Raw genomic sequence first — 20682 nt, forward strand, 5'->3', positions numbered from 1 at the left:
TCGATTGAACATGAGTGTGCGATAGATACCAAAATGACCTTAAAACATTTTCCATGTTAATATAAAAAGAGGGAGACCTAACCTAACTACCATCGAATTAACTATTGGTAGACAAACATGAACTGCCATTAATGTCTGATCGAGGCAAAGTTAAATGTTGGACTTTCATCTATTTCTCGCCTCTGTCGGCAATTAATTATGGTAACCATGTTTAATTATGATTCATTTAGGTTGGTCAAATTTGAACCTGGATAGGATCCAACTTACAATTCAACTGTCATTTGTGGCCTACAACACAATTTTCAAATTAGGCAAACGTTGCATATACCACTAAAGGACATACATACCTCAAATGACTATGGGGCTTTTTAAAAATATTTATTTATTTAATAATTATCGTTCTTGAGATTCGAACTTAAAATTTCTAAAATGCAACACTTGATCATCATGAACATGTCATCAACAAGTTTCGTCATCGCATCACCATGGAAAAAAATTTTAAGATGTGACCGTCACACCGTGCTAAAAATATCGAGTAGAAATTCTAACTTGTTTCAACGGTGTAGATTTGGTGGCAAAACTAGTGAGTTGGGGAAAAGCGCGGTGGGGTGAGACTATTGGGGGCAGGGCAGGACAGGTGACAACTCAGAGTGTAAAACTGGAGCGAAGGTCCATTGCATTGTGTACATAAAACCTCACGAGTCAGTGAGTCACCAAAAGCTCTCGTTTTTTCTCTCTCTAGAAAAAAACCAAATTTGTTGTTTGTCCCTTTTCTTTGGGTTCCCTTTTTGCATGGCGCTGTTACACCTTTCTTAGCTCACTCAAAGTGCTCTCTTTCTCTCTCTATCTGGCCGTTTCCTCTTCTTCTTCTTCCTCCTTTAAACCCAACTGGGTTTATTTTACTGTAATTGCTCATACTCATTGATTTCCACCTTGGAATTCCTCTTTGTTTTCTATCTCTGTGTTATGTGTTTTGCGGTAACTTAAAGTTTTTCGTGTTTGTGCAGTTCCTTTTTGGAGGGTGGTAAGAAGTGAAGGTCGTTTTGGGAGGTGATCATGGGTTCAGGTCAGCACTGGGATGCTGAAAAGATGTGAGTATATATTTTCTCTCAGTGCTTACTTGTCTTCACTTTGAAATAATATTATATATATATATATGGTATGGGTTTCGTTTTCGTTTTTGTTTTCTTTCTTTTGGCTTTTAATTCGTAATCTGTGTGTATTTGATTTGAGGGTTATAGGCTTGATCTATATTTGCATGATTATATGGTGAAAAAGAATATGCACAAGACTGCTGCAGCTTTCAGGAAGGAGGCTAATGTCTGCGGCACCCCTGTTGGTAGTACTTTCGCTGATCAAATGCCTCTGCTTTACGCTTATTTGTTTTCATTGAATGAATGTACTGTTGCAATGGAAAATGAAATCTTGATGTGTGTAGCTAGAGAGTTGCTATCTCAATTTGGTTGGTTATATTGGTGAGCCTACATTCTTTTAAGAAAGAGAAAATCGAGGAAAATTGTTGCATATAGTCTCACAATTGTTTGGTTTTTGAATAGAATGAAACCTCAGAATTTTGTTATTAAATTATGCTCTTCGACTATGTTGAATGGTCTTGACTTCTAAACTTTATGATACTTATTGGTCTTTTGGATTATGGATAGATGTTTATAGTTCTGCCATAACCCAAAAGTTGATTGATTACTGTTATAAATTATAACTGGGAGGCTCCTTTGTGTTTTCAGTCATTAATACTCCCGACGGATTCTTACATGAATGGTGGTCTTTATTTCACGACGTATATGCCGCCAGGGAATTGAAGCATCAAGAGGCGAAGGCAGAAGCATCTCTAGTTAAGGTGGTTATTTGCTGAACTGCGTTGCCAGGTTTTTGTTTTTTAGATGGTGCTTCCTTTTATTTATAGACCTATTTTTAATTTTATTTTCAGGCTATGCAAACGAGAGAGAATGAAGGACAAAATAAACGTCCGAGTGTGACACACATAGCAACAAACAAACAGAGGCCTCCACAATTTGATAAGGGTACTAGTTCAAGAAGGCAGTCTACTGGAGATTTTTATCCCAGTTTACATCCAGTTGATGTCAATAAATTGAATGTCTCAAAGCCAGTTACAATCAATTCAAGGTATTCATTAATATGTTTTCAACTCTGCATTACTTCATAACAGAGGCATATCTCATTTTGAACTCATTTGTACAGTTCATTTGATAACGTTTTCAACTCTGCATTACTTTCTCTCTTTTCTTTCATCTGTTTGAAAACGTTTCGAAATCTTATTTTCTGTCTTTTAATTCAAGAGATAAAAGGGAAACAGATAAAAGAAAAGAGAGAAACGAAAGAAGAGAAGAAAAATGAGAGAGCTAAAGAAGAGAGTAAAAAGTATAGATAAATTAAAATGATAAATTTTCTTTAGTTTTTTATTTTTAAATTAAGAAGTGAGTGAAGAGGAAGGAAAAGATTGAGGACATGGGTGATTACTGTTGATTGGCTTTGTCTAAATCCAGAGCTTTTTTTTCTTCTTTTACTGACATTCTCCATTCCTGTGTCAGTCATGTGCTGCAACAATTTCCCAATCACCCTCAACAGCAGGTACTGAGAATTTTGTCTACTCTACCAATCCACTCTAATAAGAACCCCAAATTGATAAAGTTTGCATTGAAATTTTAAATACTCAGCCGGAGGACAACAGAAATGTCATTAGCGTGGGCAGGACCATCAGCATGGACCGTACGCTTTATGGATTGAGTAGTGCCATACTCCCAGTAACTGGAGCTCAGGATGCAGGTTTGTTAATGTTATTGGGGTTCAGCACTGTGAAATAGATATCAATCCACTGTATAGTATATGCTGTTATTACACTGACAAGAAGATAAACACTTCTAGGATTTCATTGTTCTCTTGATCACCATGATTCCCTTCTACATATCTACTACCTCCTGCTATGATTTGATCTGCCACCAATGCTGCATATTCTTTGACCATCTGTCTTTATGATATTTGTGGGACATTTAAATCATGTTGCTTACTTTAAGTGTTTCGTAGAATACCAGTATTACTTTTCTTTTCTTTTTTCACGGTTATCTTGAAGCAATCATTTGATCCTAGAATTCAATTTGGTTACATGATACAGTTCTTTTTTTTCTTTTTTTCTTTTTTATTTAAAGTCATCAAATCTGGCACTTTTGCTCTGTTTAACTGGGCATGAAGATTGAAAACGTTTTAAGGTGGAAACGTAATCATAGAAAAAGAAATGCGTTATTTGATTTATGTGATGAAGGTGCCTGATTTCGTTCAGTTTACGTTTTCAGGCATGGTTGTAGTCAATCCTGGAACACGGCATGTAAGGCCCTTAACAGTAAGTGGTCTGTAAGTTCTTGTCCATCGGAACTATTTTAGCATCATTTTTAGGTTATATACCATTGCAGTTTTTAATTTCTGTCTTCTTCCCTAATTCAATCTTTTGATTCAATATTCTTAATACTTCATCTGAAGCTGATCATATCTCCCCTGGTCTGTTTCACCAGGTATTAAACTCAGCTTTGCAGGCCCCAAACCATCAGCAGCAGATTCAGACATTGACAGCAGAACATCAGCATCCGGTTTTGGGTCAGGTATAATGTCACATGGAAAACTGACGTTTGATGCTGGAAGTTATGCTTAAAGAGCATTAATGGGGAAGGATGGAAAGGTTACTGTAAACAGTGGCTAATAAATTCCAGTTTGAATTGCAATGTGAAACTGTATGGAATAAGTATGTTGTACCATCACATGCAAAACAATCCTTCAAATACAATAAGTATATGCTTTTGGCATGTTGTCTTTGTACTTCTCAACCTATCTGATGCTATTAACTAAAAGCTATGAAAAGGAACATTTTGTGCAAGCTAATTTTCAAATATACAGTTAGTAGTTTTCAGTAGATGTTTTACTTGAAATGTTTACAATCCTTTTCCTGTTGAAAACGAATTGTCGATGACTCAGATGATTGGCCAATGGAGACCAACTGCTGCGTACCAACACCAACATGATTGGCCTCAGCAGCAGCAGTTACTAGAGGTTGGGCAGTAACCCTGATTGTGTCCTTTGCTTTGTAGGAAAATTCGTTGTTAGTACTTTTCCCTCTGAATTATCTCTCTCTATTATTATCGTTTTAAAATCAGAATGACAGAAAGAGGAGGACAGCACCATTTTTGAGAGCTGGAGGCATCCCTTTGGTAGGTCACACGCCTTACAATACATGAATACGTTCCCTTTATCACACGACATCAATATTTGTGAAAATTTAATGAATACTTTGATTTTGGGGACCCTTCCTCACTTTTTATGGATGCTTCTTTGAAATGTATTATTTCTTTGGGCTTTTGCTAGCCAGCATTTTCCTTAATTTCTTAATGGAATCCTAAACCACAGGGTGATATTAATACTAATGAAGAAATACCTGTGGAAGCAAATGCTGAATCTTTTTTGTCCTATGGTGATGACAATGCTGATGGTACAAACACTACTTTCAGATTTATAAAACGTAGAGCTACAGCTTGCAACACAAATGAACAAAAAGGTACTTCATTTGGATTAGAAAAATAATAACACTTTGTACTTAGTATTATCCAATGCTATTCATGTTATGAAAATATTTTTGAGTGTGATTTACAACATCTATATTTGTTATACCAAGGGTCAAACCAAAAATTCGTTTTTCTTTTATTGTTGCATAATACCATAGGGTTTGAATTAGAAATCCTCAGCTGCCAGTTCCAGTCCATGTATCTGCTTCCTCAATTTTCTTTTAGCTTCACACACTATTGCATTTTCATGAGGTTTTAGTACTCTTGTTCACACTTCATTAGATTACTGAATTGGCACTCTATTCAGTTGTCATCTGTTTATATGACTGCTTGCTTCTGCTTCTATTAATATTAATAAGATCATCTTTACTTAGAATAAAATAGTTAGGCGAATTTAAAGAAAAGGAGACACAGACATTGATTATGACCTTTATATATGTAAAACATTTAGTAAAGATACAACTTAGTGGAAGGTGATACCAAAAAGCACAAATAGTTCTGCCTGTTAACTGACAAGAAATAGGTTGAGAATTTTTCATGAACATTACTTTTGTTACCAACTGCTAGGCTTCACATTTGAAGAAGTTGGTTCTCTCCACTCAAGCAAATCCAAGGTTCTATGCTGCCATTTTTCATCGGAAGGGAACTTGTTAGCTAGTGCAGGGCATGAAAAAAAGGTCACTTGATAAATCTATAATGTTCAGTTTATCATCTTCTTAGTCAGTATTTTAGTTGTCTTTTTATGAGTTTGTTGCTGATTTCATCATCTGCTGGCAGGTTCTGATTTGGAACATGGAAACCTTTGATTTTGATAAAACTTCAGAAGGGCATTCTCTTCTCATTACAGATATACGGTTTCAACCAAATTCAACAATTTTTGCAACATCTTCATTTGATAAAACTGTGAAGATATGGGATGCAGCAAGAGTAAGTTTTTCATTATCATTATTATCTGAATCTTCTTTTACCACTAATTTCTGTCTTATATTGCAAAATTTCTTTGGCGGTTTTACCAAATTTTTTTTTTTCATTCCCTTTTAGTTCTCCTCTTTTCTCATATATATTTTTCCTGTACAAGGAAACAGTCAAGACCCTACCCGAATATGGGTATTTGTGTAGTTATTCTACATTAACATCTTGCAACTGGATGAAAATTCTATATGAAACACCTACAGACTCTTTCTAGCTGGTCATATTCTCATGTTTGGTATATGTCTTATAGTATTTGAGATATTTACCCTTCATATTGTAATTCATTGTTGCAGATTACATGCTTGATTTCATATGCATGATTGCTACTTGGTTTAAAAAGATATTTCGTTATGGCAACATTCTGACTGTATAGCTCAACTTGTCTCAGTTTGATTGGGGATCCTTGCCTAGCATGAGTTGAACATATGAGTGCCCCAAGCCTGTTAGGCCTGGCTAGTCTTTGTTCTCTCCCTACCTATGTCTTCTAGACTCACGTGTCTTTATAATCCACCTTTCTTTTGAAGTAATGATAAACAAAATATCATTTGACATAGATCAATGATCTTTGGTACATCATTGTGTTATTGTAGTCGAGCAAATCGTTATCCAAGCTTTTAGGGCACACTGGACAAGTAATGTCATTGGATTTCCACCCACGGAAGGCCAATCTCCTTTGTTCATGTGATAATAATGATGAAGTCCGACTGTGGGATATCAACCAATGTACTTGCACAAGCATCTTTAAGGTAATAATATCTTGATCATTGCATTTGTTGTAGTATAATTGTTGCATCTGAGTCATTTCATGTTATGATCCACTGTATTCTAATTCTTAATTTGAAGATGATGGGGTAGACAAGTTTCTCTTGGACTTTCATCCATCAAGGCCTTACCTGAATCTCCTCGTGGACTAACTGCAGGGAGCAACTAAACAAGTCAGATTCCAGCCTCAATTTGGAAAAAATTTGGCCACTTCATCAGGAAATGGTATCAATGTATTTGATGTTGAGACTGGGAGTCTCAAGTTTTCCTCGAAGGTAAGCCTTAAGATCATTCATGCGTTTTACATGCTCCTATAGCTATTGTCAATGCATCTAGATGCCAAGTTCTTGCACAGTTTACTTGATAGAAAGAAAACTTGTTTCAGGGATCCGGACATGTCAAAGACGTTGTTTCACTTTGCTGGGATACCAGTGGGAAGTATCTTGCCTCTGTTAGTGAAGACAGTGCAAGAATTTGGTCTACTGCGTCAAACGGAAAATGGATACATGAACTGAAATCAAATGGCAATAAATTCCAATCATGTACATTTCATCCTGGATATCCACTACTCTTGATCATTGGTGGTTACCAGGTAACTATTAATACTTGATGTAAATTGCTGCTGGGAATTTGGTGAGGCTGTTTGTGCCTTGTGTCTGTACATGAAAACGGGGTTCTGCACTTTCATCGTTTAGTGGGATATTAGCATTGGATACGTTGAAGGAAAATGAAAACAAGGTTATTTATTTTGCTAGAATATGAAAGTATTAGGATGAAAATGTTTTTAAGAACACAACGGGTAGTGTTTATTAAGCTGCATTATGACAAGTATTTGAGCCTTTGGTTTTTATAAGGATGTTAGGAAAATGAAATTTGGAAATGTTAAATGATTGGTTTGTTCTTGGCAGTCCCTGGAGTTGTGGAATCCAAGTGAGAGCAGCAAAACATTGACAGTTCCAGCGCACAAGGGGCTAGTTGTTGCACTGGCAGAATCCCCAAAGACTGAAATGGTTGCCTCAGTGAGCCATGATCAGTGTGTCAAGCTATGGAAATAAGAGACCTACCTGTCAACGCCACAGCGCCTGCATGAGGAAAATATGGAGAATATGTAAATTGGGAATGGAAAACAAGCCAAAGATACAACTTCTGTATGACCTGCCTTATTATAGGAGAGAACAGGTCAAGTCAATTATACCTTAATCTTTGTCATGGGCACAGTTGCACTCTTGAATTTACAAAATTCAAACATGGCCAGCATTAAAAAAGAAGGCATGCAGCCATGGTTGTTTTCTGAAACAAAAAAACATATATATTACGTAGTTGAAGTTAAACAAGTACATTTCCAAAGAGTACTTTGATGTCTTTTTTCCTTCTTTTTTTGAGAGTCACTGTAATTTCTGATCAACCATATAATCATCTTAAAAGGTTCATTTCGTGAAAACAGTTCTAAGCTTCGGAGTAACATTTTTCTTTATCCTCCTCACCCACAGTTAATTTCTCATCTCTTGGTGAGATTAGGATTTTACCATGAAACAGTAGAGTATTTTGTGCACGCATTTTCAAGGCATGTTTCCACAAAAGACATCAAGCATTAGAAATTATGCCTCGGAATTCATATCAAGTTGAATGGGATTTTCTTAATCAAACCCAGGAAACATGTTACGGCTATGCCTGGTTTTAGATAAATCAAAAGCTTGTGACGGAAAACAAATCTAAACGGAGAAGCCTGCACTACAAGAATTTTGATGTATTAAATCAATCTACAATGCAGAACTGCTTTTGCTGGTTCTATTCTATCACTTGATTCACTTCCATAGCTCTTCCATGGGGATACCACGTTCCCGAGCCACATCACTAAACTGTCGCATTTTCTGGATACCAACTACAGTCGCTCTGGCATTGTTCAAAGCATTCTTGCTTCCCAGTTGCTTTCCTAGAGCATTTTCTACCCCTGCCATTTCGAGCACGATTCTGACAGAACCTCCAGCAATAACTCCAGTACCGGGAGACGCAGGTCTAAGCATTACCTTGGCTGCTCCGTAATCTCCCTCAGATCTGCGATTCATCAGGTCAACAAAATAGTGAATGCAAAAATTGACATGAGATGATGAGATGCTGCATTAAAAGGTATTGGCATTGTAAATTGCAAGTGCTATGATGCCTATATAATAATAGATTTTGTAGCTCAAGTTTAAGAACATCTCATGCCATGGCTCTATTTCAAAAAGAAATTGGGAGCACAGGAGAGCACTCCCATTGACAATTATTACCTGTCAACTTTTAGGAGCAGAATATAATAAAAACAGTTCCTCCCAAAGAGGAGAATGAAGATAGCTTTCTCTACATAATGTTTTTCCATCTATGATCACATAAGGTATTGGCCTTGTAAATACACGTGCTATGACTGTTGCAGGCAGCACAGTGCCCACATACAGCACGCCAGCATTTCATCGAACACTGGAGGGCAATTGTCAGAGAGCATCCACACCTCCAAGGAGTCAATGCAGTCGATTCAATGATAAATTTTCGACCTTCAGGGTCAACTGACCCCCTTTGCCCCTTACCGCATCCACCAGTGCCTAAAACCTTTGAAGTCTTGTACTTAAGTGATTCACCAAAATATCAACCATAAGACTACTCCAGAGAATACATACTACTTCAAGTATAGCTAGCATGCAGTGTGAGCAAACTACAAATACCAACCAAATTCAGCTCCTCATATTATCTCAGACCTCAGACACCAAAATTTAATCAATTCTCATTCTGTCTAACATATTTCAAATTCTGATAGGCAGTCTCATACTAACAAGCAGAGCTCCACCCACAAAAAAATGCAATTACATTCAATTCCAAGTTCTACAAAATCCTAAATGCAGAAGCGTCCAAACCACCAAATGACCAAGAGGATCAGTTTCACACAGTTCAAACACAAGGTCGTCAAAATAAATCCAACTCAATTGTAGTAATGACCATAAGTAGGCTGAAAGCCAAGTATTCGGTCATTGACACAGTGAATACTAGCAAGTTGGGCATTCATAAAAAATGAAATAACATTCCATTCCACACTCTTATAATGAAGTGCAGTATTTTCAACACCACCAAAGATCAAACACACAATTCAAACAAAAGTCAACCAAAACCCAGAAGTAGAAATGGCAATACCTATGAGGAAAAGTGAGGTACTTAGTCATGGGCACACTGATAATGTTCCTTCTAGCATTCACAGCAGACTTTTGAACCGCACCAATAACCTCCTTGGCTTTGCCAACACCAACACCCACTTGGCCCTGCTTGTCACCGACCACCACAATAGCTCTGAAATGCAACTGCTTGCCTCCTTTAACCACCTTGGTGACCCTCCTCACCTGAACCACCCTCTCCTCAAACCCATCTCTGATCTTCTCCTTCTTCAATTTCCCAAAAGCACCTGTCTTTTTTACGTTAGAGTCCATTACGTAGATGTCATTGCCCAGAACGCTCTCGCCACTGTAGGCTGGACCGTACAGCTCCTCGTAAGCTGCGGCGATCTCGTCCTCGGTCTCAGACGACTCGTCGTCGAAGGAAGGTGGGGGAACGAAGCCTTCTGGGACCTCAGGGGGCTCGAAGACTCCGTCAAATTCGGGGTCTTCGTTGTCGAAGAAGGAGGTCTCGACGTCAGCTGCTGCGGCATTGAAGATAACAGTGGTGGGTCGTGACGAGGAGGTGGAAGAGAGGAAAAGAGAAATGGGTCTTTTGGGTTTGGTTATGGAGGTGGTGGCAGCTGTGAAAGGGGACAGAGAGAGGCGTGGAGAGGTGTGGAGAGAGAGAGAGGAGAGAGAAGAGAGAGATGAAGAGCTTGTGGACATTGCCATGGTGGAACTGTGAGAGTATGATTGGGTTTCAGTGAAGGCTTATCTCGAAAGGCCACAGCTTGGAGGATGGAGGATGAGTCATCACCTCATCGCCAAGACGACGGTGAGATGTATATGATGTTGCAAATTGTCAGTGGCACGTTATACGGCTAGTCGTTTTTACTTTATACGACTTGTCTTTTTCACAGCGAAAACTGTGATTGCAATTTTTCTTCTTCTTATTATTTCTTTTCTGCAAGTGAGATGGAGTACTTTTATAGTGGGCTGGATAGGCAATATGCCGGCCCAATCTCAGCTCAGCCCAACTCTACAGCCTAACTCTCCAGATCAGCCCATTTCACAATCATAAGCTTCTATAATAAGGTAATTTTTACGTTAAGGGGTGTGTTGAGGAGTTCAATCCTATCGTTCAATAATAACTTTACAAGTTATTGGAACGGCTAATAAGAGGTGACAATTGAAGAATTCTCTTTAATTTTATGGTAATTTTCATAAACTTCCGTAGTTTGTACCTTGAACTTGTGGAATTTAGCCACACACAAAATATTAATACGTAAAAGAGACTAATTTAAGAAAAAATTTAATTTTATTCCACCAAGGATATAATTGACATCACATAAATAATTTGATTTTCCTATAACTTCTCCAACACATGAAACACTTCGTAAAATCATGTGCCAGTAAAAGGAAAGTCAAAAAGTAACAAATTACTCAACCATGCAATGCAATGCAATCAAATGTTGTTCAGCTCCTCCACTACGACTTGTCGTCGTCCGTTGTTATGCTGCCGTTATAATCAAAAAGACAAAAGTCATCACAATACTTATAGCGATAAACTTCCGGGAGTGTCCCAAGGCCTTTGTAGCAGTCATCGGTCTCAAACTGATCATCGTTCGCCATCCTCGTCATTGCTCTCCTCTGTGACGGTGATGGTGATGGGGCAGGCTCGACCCCCGCCAATGTAGATGGTTGCGTAGAGGTTTCGATATGTCCAATGGCGTCGTTAGCTTCCTCACATTGTATGTGCGGCGAAGAAGCACACGTCATGGACAATGCAATTATGGTGTTAGCTTCTTGCTCTTTCTGAAGTTGTTGTACAAGTAGTGCTAGAGATGATGATGATGCATCTTCTTCATCCCTAGCTACATAGGTATACGCCAAAGGAATAGGTATGTCAGCGGGAGCGTTGTGGTTGTTGCTATAGCTTTTGGCATTGGTGTTGGTGTTGGCATCGGCGTAGTTTGGGTTGGAGTCCGGAGTGTTGCCTTCGGCGGTGGTGTTGCTGTTTGAGTTGTTGGCTTTACGGTCGGTGTTGTTGTTGTTGTTGTTGTTGTTGTTGATGCGTGAGGGGGGCTTGGCATGTATTGATCCTGCTCTCGTTTCTGTGGAGATGTACTGTTTCCTCAGCATGGAAGTAAAAGAAGCTTAGTTAAGACAACATTAATTGAGATAAGCAACATGAATGAAATCTATATGCGACATGCAGAATTAAAAATAAACTAAACATTGACAGTTCAGATCTGTGTAAGATATGACTTCAGTTCATATTAATGGTCTTGCCATAAACTCAAGAGATTTTCTCCTTTTGGGAATATCATTATTATTATTCTCTTTTGTAAAAGGTTACATGAAGACGAGCCAAAACACCAGTTTTAGTCTTCTATTCTGTAGTATTAAAGATGCTCTTAGGCTGTCTTTTGTATATGGCAGGTCCTGCCAACTAACTGGAAGCGTTTCTAAACTCTCAGGCCAGTCAGGTGCAAAATACTCGTGTTATTGCCAACACATCTCCATCAATAGCCTTCCTTTTTTTTTTTCATACATGAACCTTTCCATTTGGTCTTATGACATGTACCTTCACAAACTATCCTCCTCAAGATATAGTCATCGTAATGGAAAAAGATAAGCTCAAACAAGCTCTTCAAATTGTATTCAATTTTCAAAATCCCATTTTAAAATGCAACAGGTTTTGTTTTAAGGAAGAAAAGAAGAACTCACAAGGTTCTTGTCTTCATCCTCCAAAAGACAAATACAATCTCCCACCTCCAACTTGTGTTGCTTAACAAAGTCGCCTGTTGCATTATAAAAATGGAAACTCTGGTTAGTAAAGTGAACATATTTGCACGATTGTCAAAGAGAGTGACCAAAAGCAATGAGATTTATTAGCAAGTGTGTCAGTTTTTTTTTACCTGTGTTCTCTAAGAGGTACATTCGACTTTTGTTATTTGACCAATACCTGTGTTAGTTCAACAGACAGAAAAAATGGCTTCAATTAAGTGGCAAAAAACTCTTGCTATAGATGGGCTTGCTTGCCATTAAAATATTAACTTATAGTAGTGTCCATACACTTACTTATACTTCAAGCCCCACTCCTGGTCAGAATATACATCTCTGATCATCAGCTGGATGCCTTCTTTGTCAGAGAGCATTGGAAGGTTTTCCTCTGCTTCTTTCTGTGAATGAGATGGTAGAACACGGTATTAGGTCAGCTTGGACGATATCAAAGAGTTTCATTTCTTTTAATACAATGTTCATAAAAAGATAAGGAGAATCATTTTGCAGTAGTCAATAAGAGTAAATCAAATCAGAGTAAAGAAGTAGGTTGGTTGGCCCTTTTACTTCTTTCTCTTTCCCTTAGAAAAACAAAAAACCAAAAAAAGGAGTAAAAGGAGTTGAAGCCAAACAAGCGGAGATTCTACAGGCAAACAAACATCACCTTTGGAAGGACAATCCTGCCCAAAGATCCAACATCACTGTTCTTCAACTCCTTCTTAAACATCACTCTCAGTTTCTGTAATAGAAAAAACAAAAGACACAGAATTAATAATGTAAAGAAACACATGCAAAATTCAGATTTGAGATCACAAAATCTACACCTTGTTATCCGGCGTGCAGAACGTGTAGAGGTGTCTGTTGATGTTCTGCATATCAGTACCAGCACCAGACGATGACGTGGACATACTTCCCTGATCATCATCCTCATTCCACGGAAATGGAGCATGCCTCCTTGAAGATGGAGAAGAAGACTCAGAAGAAGCAGCAGCATTGGCATTGTTTCTGCTCAAACTGAGACTCCTCTGTCTGGCCATCCTTCTCTCCTTTCTCGCCGCCTTGGAGACTAATGCATCCAGAGTCCATCCTGATCTGGCCAGGCTGTCCTGCTCTGTGGACACTACCACATTTGGCTGGCCACTGACCAGGAACGGATACATGGGCTGACCGGCCTGCTGATAAGGATATGCATATTGGAATTGCAGGCCCGGATTTGGTGCTAGATACTGTGCCGGATAACAATAGTACTGAGTGGTTGAAGGACTACAAGTTGTTGAAGGGGAACAGCTCATTGGTTCACAAATGGACAACTGTGAATGTTGTTCTTGGGGAGCGGAGGTTATGGTTGATGTGGAGGGGATGGAAGGTGGGTGGAAGTTGTCCATTTCCAGATTTGTGAACACAAAGAGTGTTTGTTGACAGTGAGGGTGGTCTTTGGGTTGGTGTTGGTGATCAGAGAAGGTGGTGGTGGTATCCTGGTTTTATGTTAGTGTGTTAGTGTGTGTGTGTGTGTGTGTGTGTGTGTATAAGCTGCAGGCTATGGGGAAGCTGGGAAGCTTGGGATGCTTGGGATGCTGCCAATGGAGAGAAGCCAGGTGTGGCAAGAGAGAGAGAGAAACACATAAGGCGGTGCGGGGGAGTGGGCAAGGAAAGAGAGAGAGATAAGAAAAAATAAAGATGAACATAAAGAAAAGGCCGAGGAGGAGGGCCAGCGAGTGAGAAAATTGGGGTGAAAGAAAGAGAGAGTATGGGATGGAAGAGTAGGAGCTGTCAGATGGGGTGGAGTGAGTGACAAGTGGCCGGAGGCTGGTGGTTTTGGAAAACCCATCTGACCAGTCTGTGAAAGAGAACAGAATCAGAGAAATGGTAGACAGCAGAGAGGAGAGGCTTCAAACTTGGCGCCTCTTATGGTTCAAATGTGGCAGACTTTCCTTCTTTCGTACCACATTTCTTCCTTCCTCTGCTTCTCTGCCTCTCTGAAGACTCACTCACACTCTTTCTCTCTCTAAAGCCAGCATCCCAAGCGCCTACCAGCCTTAACCTGCAACAAATTATAAGATGGAAAAGTTATTGGAGTGCTATTTTCAGGGACGATTTCCTCTCTTTGCAACCAGGCTTCATGGTGTCTCATATGACAAGTGCTATAAATGTCACATAAGACAAAATGAAGCCCAACATTGCAAATTAAGACCTTCCCCAGAAATACCAAACCAAGAACTCAACCTCTTAGATTGTTACATTTTATTTTTATTTTTTATATAATAAGATTTTTTTGTTAGGGGGTTAGGTGTCGTTTTAATTTATTATATATGTTTTAATTTTATGTAATGTTAGGAATGTGAGTAAAAGATTGTTATAATGTTGGGAATGTGAGTAAAAAGGAGCAGCACAACCTGATGAACTCGAGGGATTTTGAGTTTTCATTTTCATCTTAACTTGAACCACTTCAAGTTCATGATCTGATACCATGTCTTGCTTGCTTGTCATTATATCACCCACAATGTGAGAAATGAAACCGCCTACGAGTCCATCCTGCATCAAAAACATTTCATCTTTACAATCTTATGGTCACAGAAGCATGATTCGTTCTATGCAGAAAATGCATACATATAGTGCCTTCCACTATTCTCTTAAACTGAAAATGGTGTCAAGCATTTATAAAATGTAATGAACTGTAACTGATAATAATAATAATAATAATAATGGAAGTTCATATTTATCCCCACAAGTTTGTCATATCTGTATACGCTAAAGAGGAAACCATATATCCCTTTGGTTAAAAATGGAAGCAAATTAAACTTAAAATTTTGCCACTTTATGATCTTTCTTTCTTGGGTATGATTTTGATATCTTACCAACTCCAATCCATAAGGTGATGTGAGGTAATAGAAAAACAATTTGAAACAAGACCACGGGCAGAACCTATAGATAATAATCTAAGCATAGAAGGTAATCCAAACAACACATAAACAAACTGGGGATCCTAATAGAGGCCTGATAACTGTTATACAAAATTCACACACAGGTACCTGCTGAAGAAAAAAAATCATTTATAATATCATAGCGGCAATGCTGAAAGAAAATTAACAACCTTGCCAGAAAAAAAAAAAAAGAAGCCATATGATGCAGTATTGCTGCCTAGTACTTACAGGGTTAGCCACAGAATCACTGTGGTATTCACTTTGACTAGGAAGCTCCATGACAATGAATTGCTCCTATACTCATCACCAGAGTGAAAATTTCAACTGCTTCTGTTATAAATGAAGAGAAGGTTTGATAGCAACAACAGGGAAGAAAAACTTGAACACTGAATTGTGAAGAGACCCTAAGACAACTAGGATTTATATAGAGGTGATAAAGAGATTCGACAAAGCTTCATGCAAACCAAACATGCCTAGGTGATTACACCTGCCCCAGACGGTTATATAGATGTCGATCATGGAGAAAAATCGTCAACCTGCAGAACGTGGAATCATATAGAGGTGATAGAGGTTCGACAAGCTGCATGCAAACCAACACCTGCCCCAGACGGTTATATAGATGGCAATCATGCATAAAAGCAAAACGCTTAACCTTTGAACATGGATTCATATAGAAGTGATAAAGAGATTCGACAAAGCTACATGCAAATCAAACATGCCTAGTGATTACACCTGCCCCAGGCGGTTATATAGATGTCGGTCATGGAGAAAAACGCTCAACCTGTTCAACGTGGAAAGAACTTATGGTCGAAAAAGACAAATTGGGTAAGTAGATCAATTTATCATTTATGTTCGGTCCTCTTTTAATTTTTTTCATAATAAAATTACGAAAGCATTGCATAAGAAAATGTACATGTACAAATCTTACCTTAAAAACAAGCAACTGAATGTAGTTTGGCCACCCAATTGGCCTTCATTGGCGTAAAATACATAAACTTATCTGAAGTCTTAACCTGATATAACGATAGAGAACGAATACCAATATGGCTTAAGCGCATTAGTCAAGAAAAGTTTCCAAAACTTAAGAGAAGGTAGGCTAAATATACCGTGGACAATTTAAAGCATGATTGAAGACATGTACAATCAATAATGGTGCTATATGGATTAGCTCATCAATCTCCTGAAAATCAGAGTTCAGACATGGAAAACATCCAAAAGCTACAACGAGCCTAATATCACAACACTACTTAATGGTTTGAGAAAGTTATCAAATTAAATGAGGGTTGTTATCCAAACAAAAGAATAAGATTTCTAACTTGGTTCAACACTAATATTTGAACTTCTAGTTATACTTCATTTCTTTGAGAAAATGAATTTGAGTTCAATATAATGTTACTTATGCTAGATACTCGACAAAGCTAACAATATGAGTAAGACATTTATGATAAATGGCAGCACAGAAATTAGCATTTCGTGATCTCCTGTAAATCAGATATTCATGACAGACGGAAGTGCAATATGAAGTGAGGCTTAATTCCTTTCAGAGGGCAATGAAGAAGGAAAATGCAACATCATCCTTCATGTTATAAGGATATGTCCAAATGGTTTTTACTCAAAAGTGCTATTGATAAGACTTCTTTTATTTCATAAGGATATCTTTATTTCAATTTTTTTTTTTTAATCATGCTGTAAGTTTCAGGCAAAATGCTAATCTTGGCGAGTGATGCTGATTGGTCCAATGCACATTTTGTTGGCTCTAGATTTTGAATTTCAAGTGCTACTCATTGTTCAACAATAACTATATCAAATCTTCAAAAGACAGAGATCTAGACCAACATGGCTACTTATTCAAATCTGCAGGGACAACAGAATCTGAAATCCCATAAGGGAAAAAGTGAGGATATTTTGATATTATTGAAGTTCATTACAAACTACCTACAAATCATCCTCCTGCAGTAAGATACCATACAGTTCTACCACATTCAGTGAACAAAGAATGATAACACAACCAGGACAAGGCATTAACTATCATGAATGGTAAAATGCTTTAAATTTTAATCACACAACTATATGGAAACCTACATATATCGTTAGAAGTCAATCCTGTTCAAATTAAGCAACTGATAACTGAAAACAGAAACAACATTGGTCAGAGTCTTGTTGGCACTTCCAATATAAAAACACAAAGGGCAATGCTTCACAGATGTAAGTTTCCTTTACTGAACTAAGGTAGTCATGCCTCATACTGAGGCATGTAAATATGATACTTGCAGGAGATGACATGAATGCTATGCAAAACTAATATGGAACTAATGAATACATAAATGAGTCAGGGAGGGGTAAGCAACAACTTTATCGTGAACAAACAATATGAACAATTTGAATGGCTGAAGATGGCTTCTCCTCTCTTAGATGCATTGCTTGTATCTGCAGCACATGCATGAATTCCAGCCACAAGCACTATTGTTTTTACAGATTTTCAATTTTTCTTTTAAAGACAGTACAATTGGAAATAACTACTATTGCCCATCAAATGTCTTAACAAAGACTAGATTTGTCATTGCCTGACATGAGCAGCCTGTGTTCATACGCTTATTTCAGTAATGCAACATTAACAAAGATGAGGTCAACTTAGAAAGCCAATGCTCTAGTTAACTGAATGTCACCATAGTTTTCCAAGCAGTGAAAGTTTTTGGCATGCAGGCAGGATCAATAAAGGGTTATAGTCAAAGATTTGTCTAGAAAACTAATACAGATGATGGAATCTATAAGAATAAGCCTGCAATTACTATGTTCATGCCAAGGTGCAATATTTGCATTCAGATTCTTCCAATCCAGGTGAACAATACAAGTTCAGAATTCCATTAAGCTTCACACACAGGCTAGTAGGTTAGCACATATAAGGCTAAACACGTCTCATAAATCAAGCTAACAAATCAATCATGAGGCATAGGAGGTAAAGAAGTGAGAGCGTTAGCCCAAAGGGGTGATACTAGAGTGCGGAGTAATGAGTTAGGATTACGAGGTACAGAGTTCGATTCCTGCCAATGTGAAAAACTAAATAAAATAAATAAGAGAAACAACAATTTATATGACAGAGGAGTCTCTTTTTCCCAATTCAACCATCTAGGGATTAGAATATGATGAAATCGTAAATTGACATATTTGCACATATGTGATATTTGAGTAAAAGCAAGAGAGAATTTTGTCAGCACCTGAAGATTGCAGTTCCCAAATTAACCTCGGTGGTAGCAGTCGTAACGGAAATCGGGAAGAATATGCCCCTATCCCGATTGGCATTTTGCCTGACTGACTGACTGAAACCGTCGCCCCAGTAAAAACAACTGGACAACAACCACAACACACACACCCTCTTCAAAACGTGACATCATTTTTGACCCTTCACTGAATTAATTGGTTCTAATTAATTTCCAACCGGTTCTCTTCTCTACCTTCCAAAGCAATCTCAATTGGTTCCATGTCACTTTTGTCACTAATATTGAATCGGATTGGATGACTCAACCCAATCTGATCATAGTGCCTTACTTTGTAGACTAAATAGGTCAAGTTTCAACTTCCATAATATCCGTTATGTGTATGAAAAACCTCTAACCCTCTAGTTGCGACCAAGTTCTTGTACTCTATAAAAAAAAGGGCCTAAAAGAATTTCCCAAAGCAAATCTTTTATTTTTGATAGCTTTCGACATGGATTGGATTGAAATGAAATGAATGCCCCAAAAGTTTGAAGAAACAAATAAATGGGCTTCAAAACTATAGCCCAAGCACAAACGGGGCCTGGAAGCACCACTGACAACAGTAGCCAGAAATTATGTCGACAAGGGAGGCTGAAGAAGATGTAACTATCTCAGCTCCCCGCCAACCGACTAGTACACGTGTCGAGCAACACGGCTCCCACCTTACCCTCCCCAAACTCGTTATAACATGCAACCCCAGAAAGAGTTGAGATATTATCAGAAACCAACGTCGACACAGAAGAAAAGAAGGGGAAAAAAAAAAACAAAAGAGAAAACAGAGCAGCCAAACATGGCAGTGATTTCCCTAGCCAATAATATATCAAGGCCTTTTCCTCAACCCCCTTCCTCAATATCTCACGGATATTCCTCTCGCAAAGTCTCCCGGGTCTGCTTCACCTCTGCCTTCAAATTCTCCGGGGTAATTAATTTACACTAACACTCTGTTTCTTCATCTCATGTAGGCATGTTTAATTTCAATGGAACTTATATTTTGAATTTCAGGGTCGAAATGCGTCGGAAGAGAACAGGGGATATTATTCAAGGGTTGACAGCAGGGGATATGCCGACAAGAACTGGAGGAAAAAGGAACGAGACGTGAGTAGGAAGGCAAAAGAAACCGTGGAAGATGGCCTGGAAAAAAGCAAGCAAAAAGCAGAGGAAATCAAAGACGCAACCAAGGAGTATGCACAGGGCGTAGCGCAGACGGTGGCAGATAATACAAAACAGGGAACAAACACAGCAGCCGAGACAGCAGAGAGCGCAAAGGAGAGAGCCAAAGAGTACGCGTACGAGACAAACAAGAAGACCAAAGATGTGGCGGGGACTGTAGTGGATCAGGTCAAAGAGGGGACTAACAAGGCCGCAGAGACGGCGGAGAGTGCGAATGAGAAGGCGAAAGAGGGCGCGTTGGAGGTGAAGGAGAGAACAGAGGATGCGGGGCAAACGGTGGTGGACAAGGTGAAGGAGGGGACGAGCAAGGCGGCGGAGACGGTGGAAACGGTGGTGGAGAATGTGAAGGAGGGGACAAGCAAGGCGGCGAAGGCGGTGAATGATACGATAAATCCTGATGGGAAGAAATATTGATGTTCTGCTCTGTGAATCTGGTTGTTGATGGATTTATTATATAAAAACTGCAAATTGGGTCTTTTCCTTCAACCTCTGTAATGGCATACACCTATTTCAGTAATGGAACATTAACAAAGATGATACTTTTTTGTCAACTCAGATGGCCAACAATGCTCTAGTTAACTGAATGTCACCATTGTTTTCCAAGCAGTGAAAGTTTATGGCATGCGGGACCAGTAAGGATTATAATTTATAGTCAAAGATTTGTTTAGAAAACTAATACAGATGATGGAGTCGATAAGAATAAGCCTGCAATTTCTATGTTCATGACAAGGTGCAATATTTGCATTCAGATTCTTCCAATCCAGGTAAACAATACAAGTTCAGAATTCCATTAAGCTTCACAGCCTTGTAGGTTTGCACATTTAAGGCTAAACAGGTCTCCTAAATCAAGCTGACAGATCAATTAGAGCATGAGGTATAGGATGTAAAGAAGTGAGAGTGTTAGCCCAAACGAGTGATAGAGGCAGCGTAATGAGTTAGATTACGATAGGCGGGATAATGAGTTAAGATTACAATAATGTTTTAGATTATGATAATGATAAGAGATTACGATAGACAGGATAATGAGTTAAAATTACGATAATGTTTTAGATTACGACAATGAAAAGGGGTAGAGCCAGGGGACCAATGTGGTCCCAAGGCCCCACTCTATTTTTTA

The 20682-nt window shown here is 38.5% G+C and overlaps 4 protein-coding genes across 7 annotated transcripts; 2 read left to right on the top strand and 2 right to left on the bottom strand.

Moving 5' to 3' along the window:
• On the top strand, window positions 632–8003 carry LOC18779003 (transcriptional corepressor LEUNIG). The gene is made up of 18 exons (XM_020562036.1): window positions 632–705; window positions 1008–1091; window positions 1242–1339; window positions 1743–1855; window positions 1946–2142; window positions 2568–2607; window positions 2694–2802; window positions 3327–3373; window positions 3543–3629; window positions 4000–4074; window positions 4179–4232; window positions 4429–4576; window positions 5151–5260; window positions 5361–5510; window positions 6146–6301; window positions 6476–6592; window positions 6703–6909; window positions 7226–8003. Exons 2-18 carry the CDS (start codon window positions 1057–1059, stop codon window positions 7370–7372), a joined length of 1890 nt encoding a protein of 629 aa, XP_020417625.1. The 5' UTR covers window positions 632–705; window positions 1008–1056; the 3' UTR covers window positions 7373–8003.
• Window positions 7909–10287, bottom strand: LOC18779397 (30S ribosomal protein S5, chloroplastic). The gene is made up of 2 exons (XM_007211596.2): window positions 9480–10287; window positions 7909–8372 (listed from the first exon to the last, which is right to left on the bottom strand). The coding sequence occupies exons 1-2, from the start codon at window positions 10166–10168 to the stop codon at window positions 8123–8125; spliced, it is 939 nt and encodes a 312-aa protein (XP_007211658.1). The 5' UTR covers window positions 10169–10287; the 3' UTR covers window positions 7909–8122.
• On the bottom strand, window positions 10736–18674 carry LOC18779046 (B3 domain-containing transcription factor LEC2). 4 transcript variants are annotated; one of them, XM_020562872.1, is made up of 8 exons: window positions 18357–18674; window positions 15370–18182; window positions 13045–14752; window positions 12885–12959; window positions 12521–12621; window positions 12358–12404; window positions 12167–12240; window positions 10736–11563 (listed from the first exon to the last, which is right to left on the bottom strand). In XM_020562872.1, the coding sequence occupies exons 3-8, from the start codon at window positions 13603–13605 to the stop codon at window positions 10925–10927; spliced, it is 1497 nt and encodes a 498-aa protein (XP_020418461.1). In that variant the 5' UTR covers window positions 13606–14752; window positions 15370–18182; window positions 18357–18674; the 3' UTR covers window positions 10736–10924. The 4 variants fall into 4 exon arrangements, with proteins under 4 accessions (XP_020418461.1, XP_020418462.1, XP_020418463.1 ...); XM_020562873.1 differs by having other exon boundaries at window positions 15370–15922; window positions 16070–18674; XM_020562874.1 differs by lacking the exon at window positions 15370–18182.
• Window positions 18933–20116, top strand: LOC18779733 (late embryogenesis abundant protein, group 3). Its single transcript, XM_020561346.1, has 2 exons — window positions 18933–19314; window positions 19398–20116. Exons 1-2 carry the CDS (start codon window positions 19084–19086, stop codon window positions 19977–19979), a joined length of 813 nt encoding a protein of 270 aa, XP_020416935.1. The 5' UTR covers window positions 18933–19083; the 3' UTR covers window positions 19980–20116.

Source organism: Prunus persica, chromosome G4 (genome assembly GCF_000346465.2).
Source record: "Prunus persica cultivar Lovell chromosome G4, Prunus_persica_NCBIv2, whole genome shotgun sequence".
Taxonomy (NCBI): domain Eukaryota; kingdom Viridiplantae; phylum Streptophyta; class Magnoliopsida; order Rosales; family Rosaceae; genus Prunus; species Prunus persica.

Bases quoted from the DNA above. Each gene is read 5' to 3' on its own strand.
- LOC18779733 (XM_020561346.1), top strand. From the start codon at position 19,084: ATGCAACCCCAGAAAGAGTTGAGATATTATCAGAAACCAACGTCGACA. The intron at 19,315-19,397 runs GTAATTAATTTA...TTTGAATTTCAG, and splicing joins CTGCCTTCAAATTCTCCGGG to GGTCGAAATGCGTCGGAAGA.
- LOC18779003 (XM_020562036.1), top strand. From the start codon at position 1,057: ATGGGTTCAGGTCAGCACTGGGATGCTGAAAAGAT. The intron at 3,374-3,542 runs GTAAGTGGTCTG...CTGTTTCACCAG, and splicing joins GGCATGTAAGGCCCTTAACA to GTATTAAACTCAGCTTTGCA. The intron at 6,302-6,475 runs GTAATAATATCT...GACTAACTGCAG, and splicing joins CTTGCACAAGCATCTTTAAG to GGAGCAACTAAACAAGTCAG.
- LOC18779397 (XM_007211596.2), bottom strand. From the start codon at position 10,168: ATGGCAATGTCCACAAGCTCTTCATCTCTCTCTTCTCTCTCCTCTCTC. The intron at 8,373-9,479 runs GTATTGCCATTT...GATGAATCGCAG, and splicing joins TACCTCACTTTTCCTCATAG to ATCTGAGGGAGATTACGGAG.
- LOC18779046 (XM_020562874.1), bottom strand. From the start codon at position 13,605: ATGGACAACTTCCACCCACCTTCCATCCCCTCCACATCAACCATAACC. The intron at 12,622-12,884 runs GTGATGTTTGTT...TCTCATTCACAG, and splicing joins GCAGGATTGTCCTTCCAAAG to AAAGAAGCAGAGGAAAACCT. The intron at 12,241-12,357 runs GTAAAAAAAAAC...ATAATGCAACAG, and splicing joins GTACCTCTTAGAGAACACAG to GCGACTTTGTTAAGCAACAC.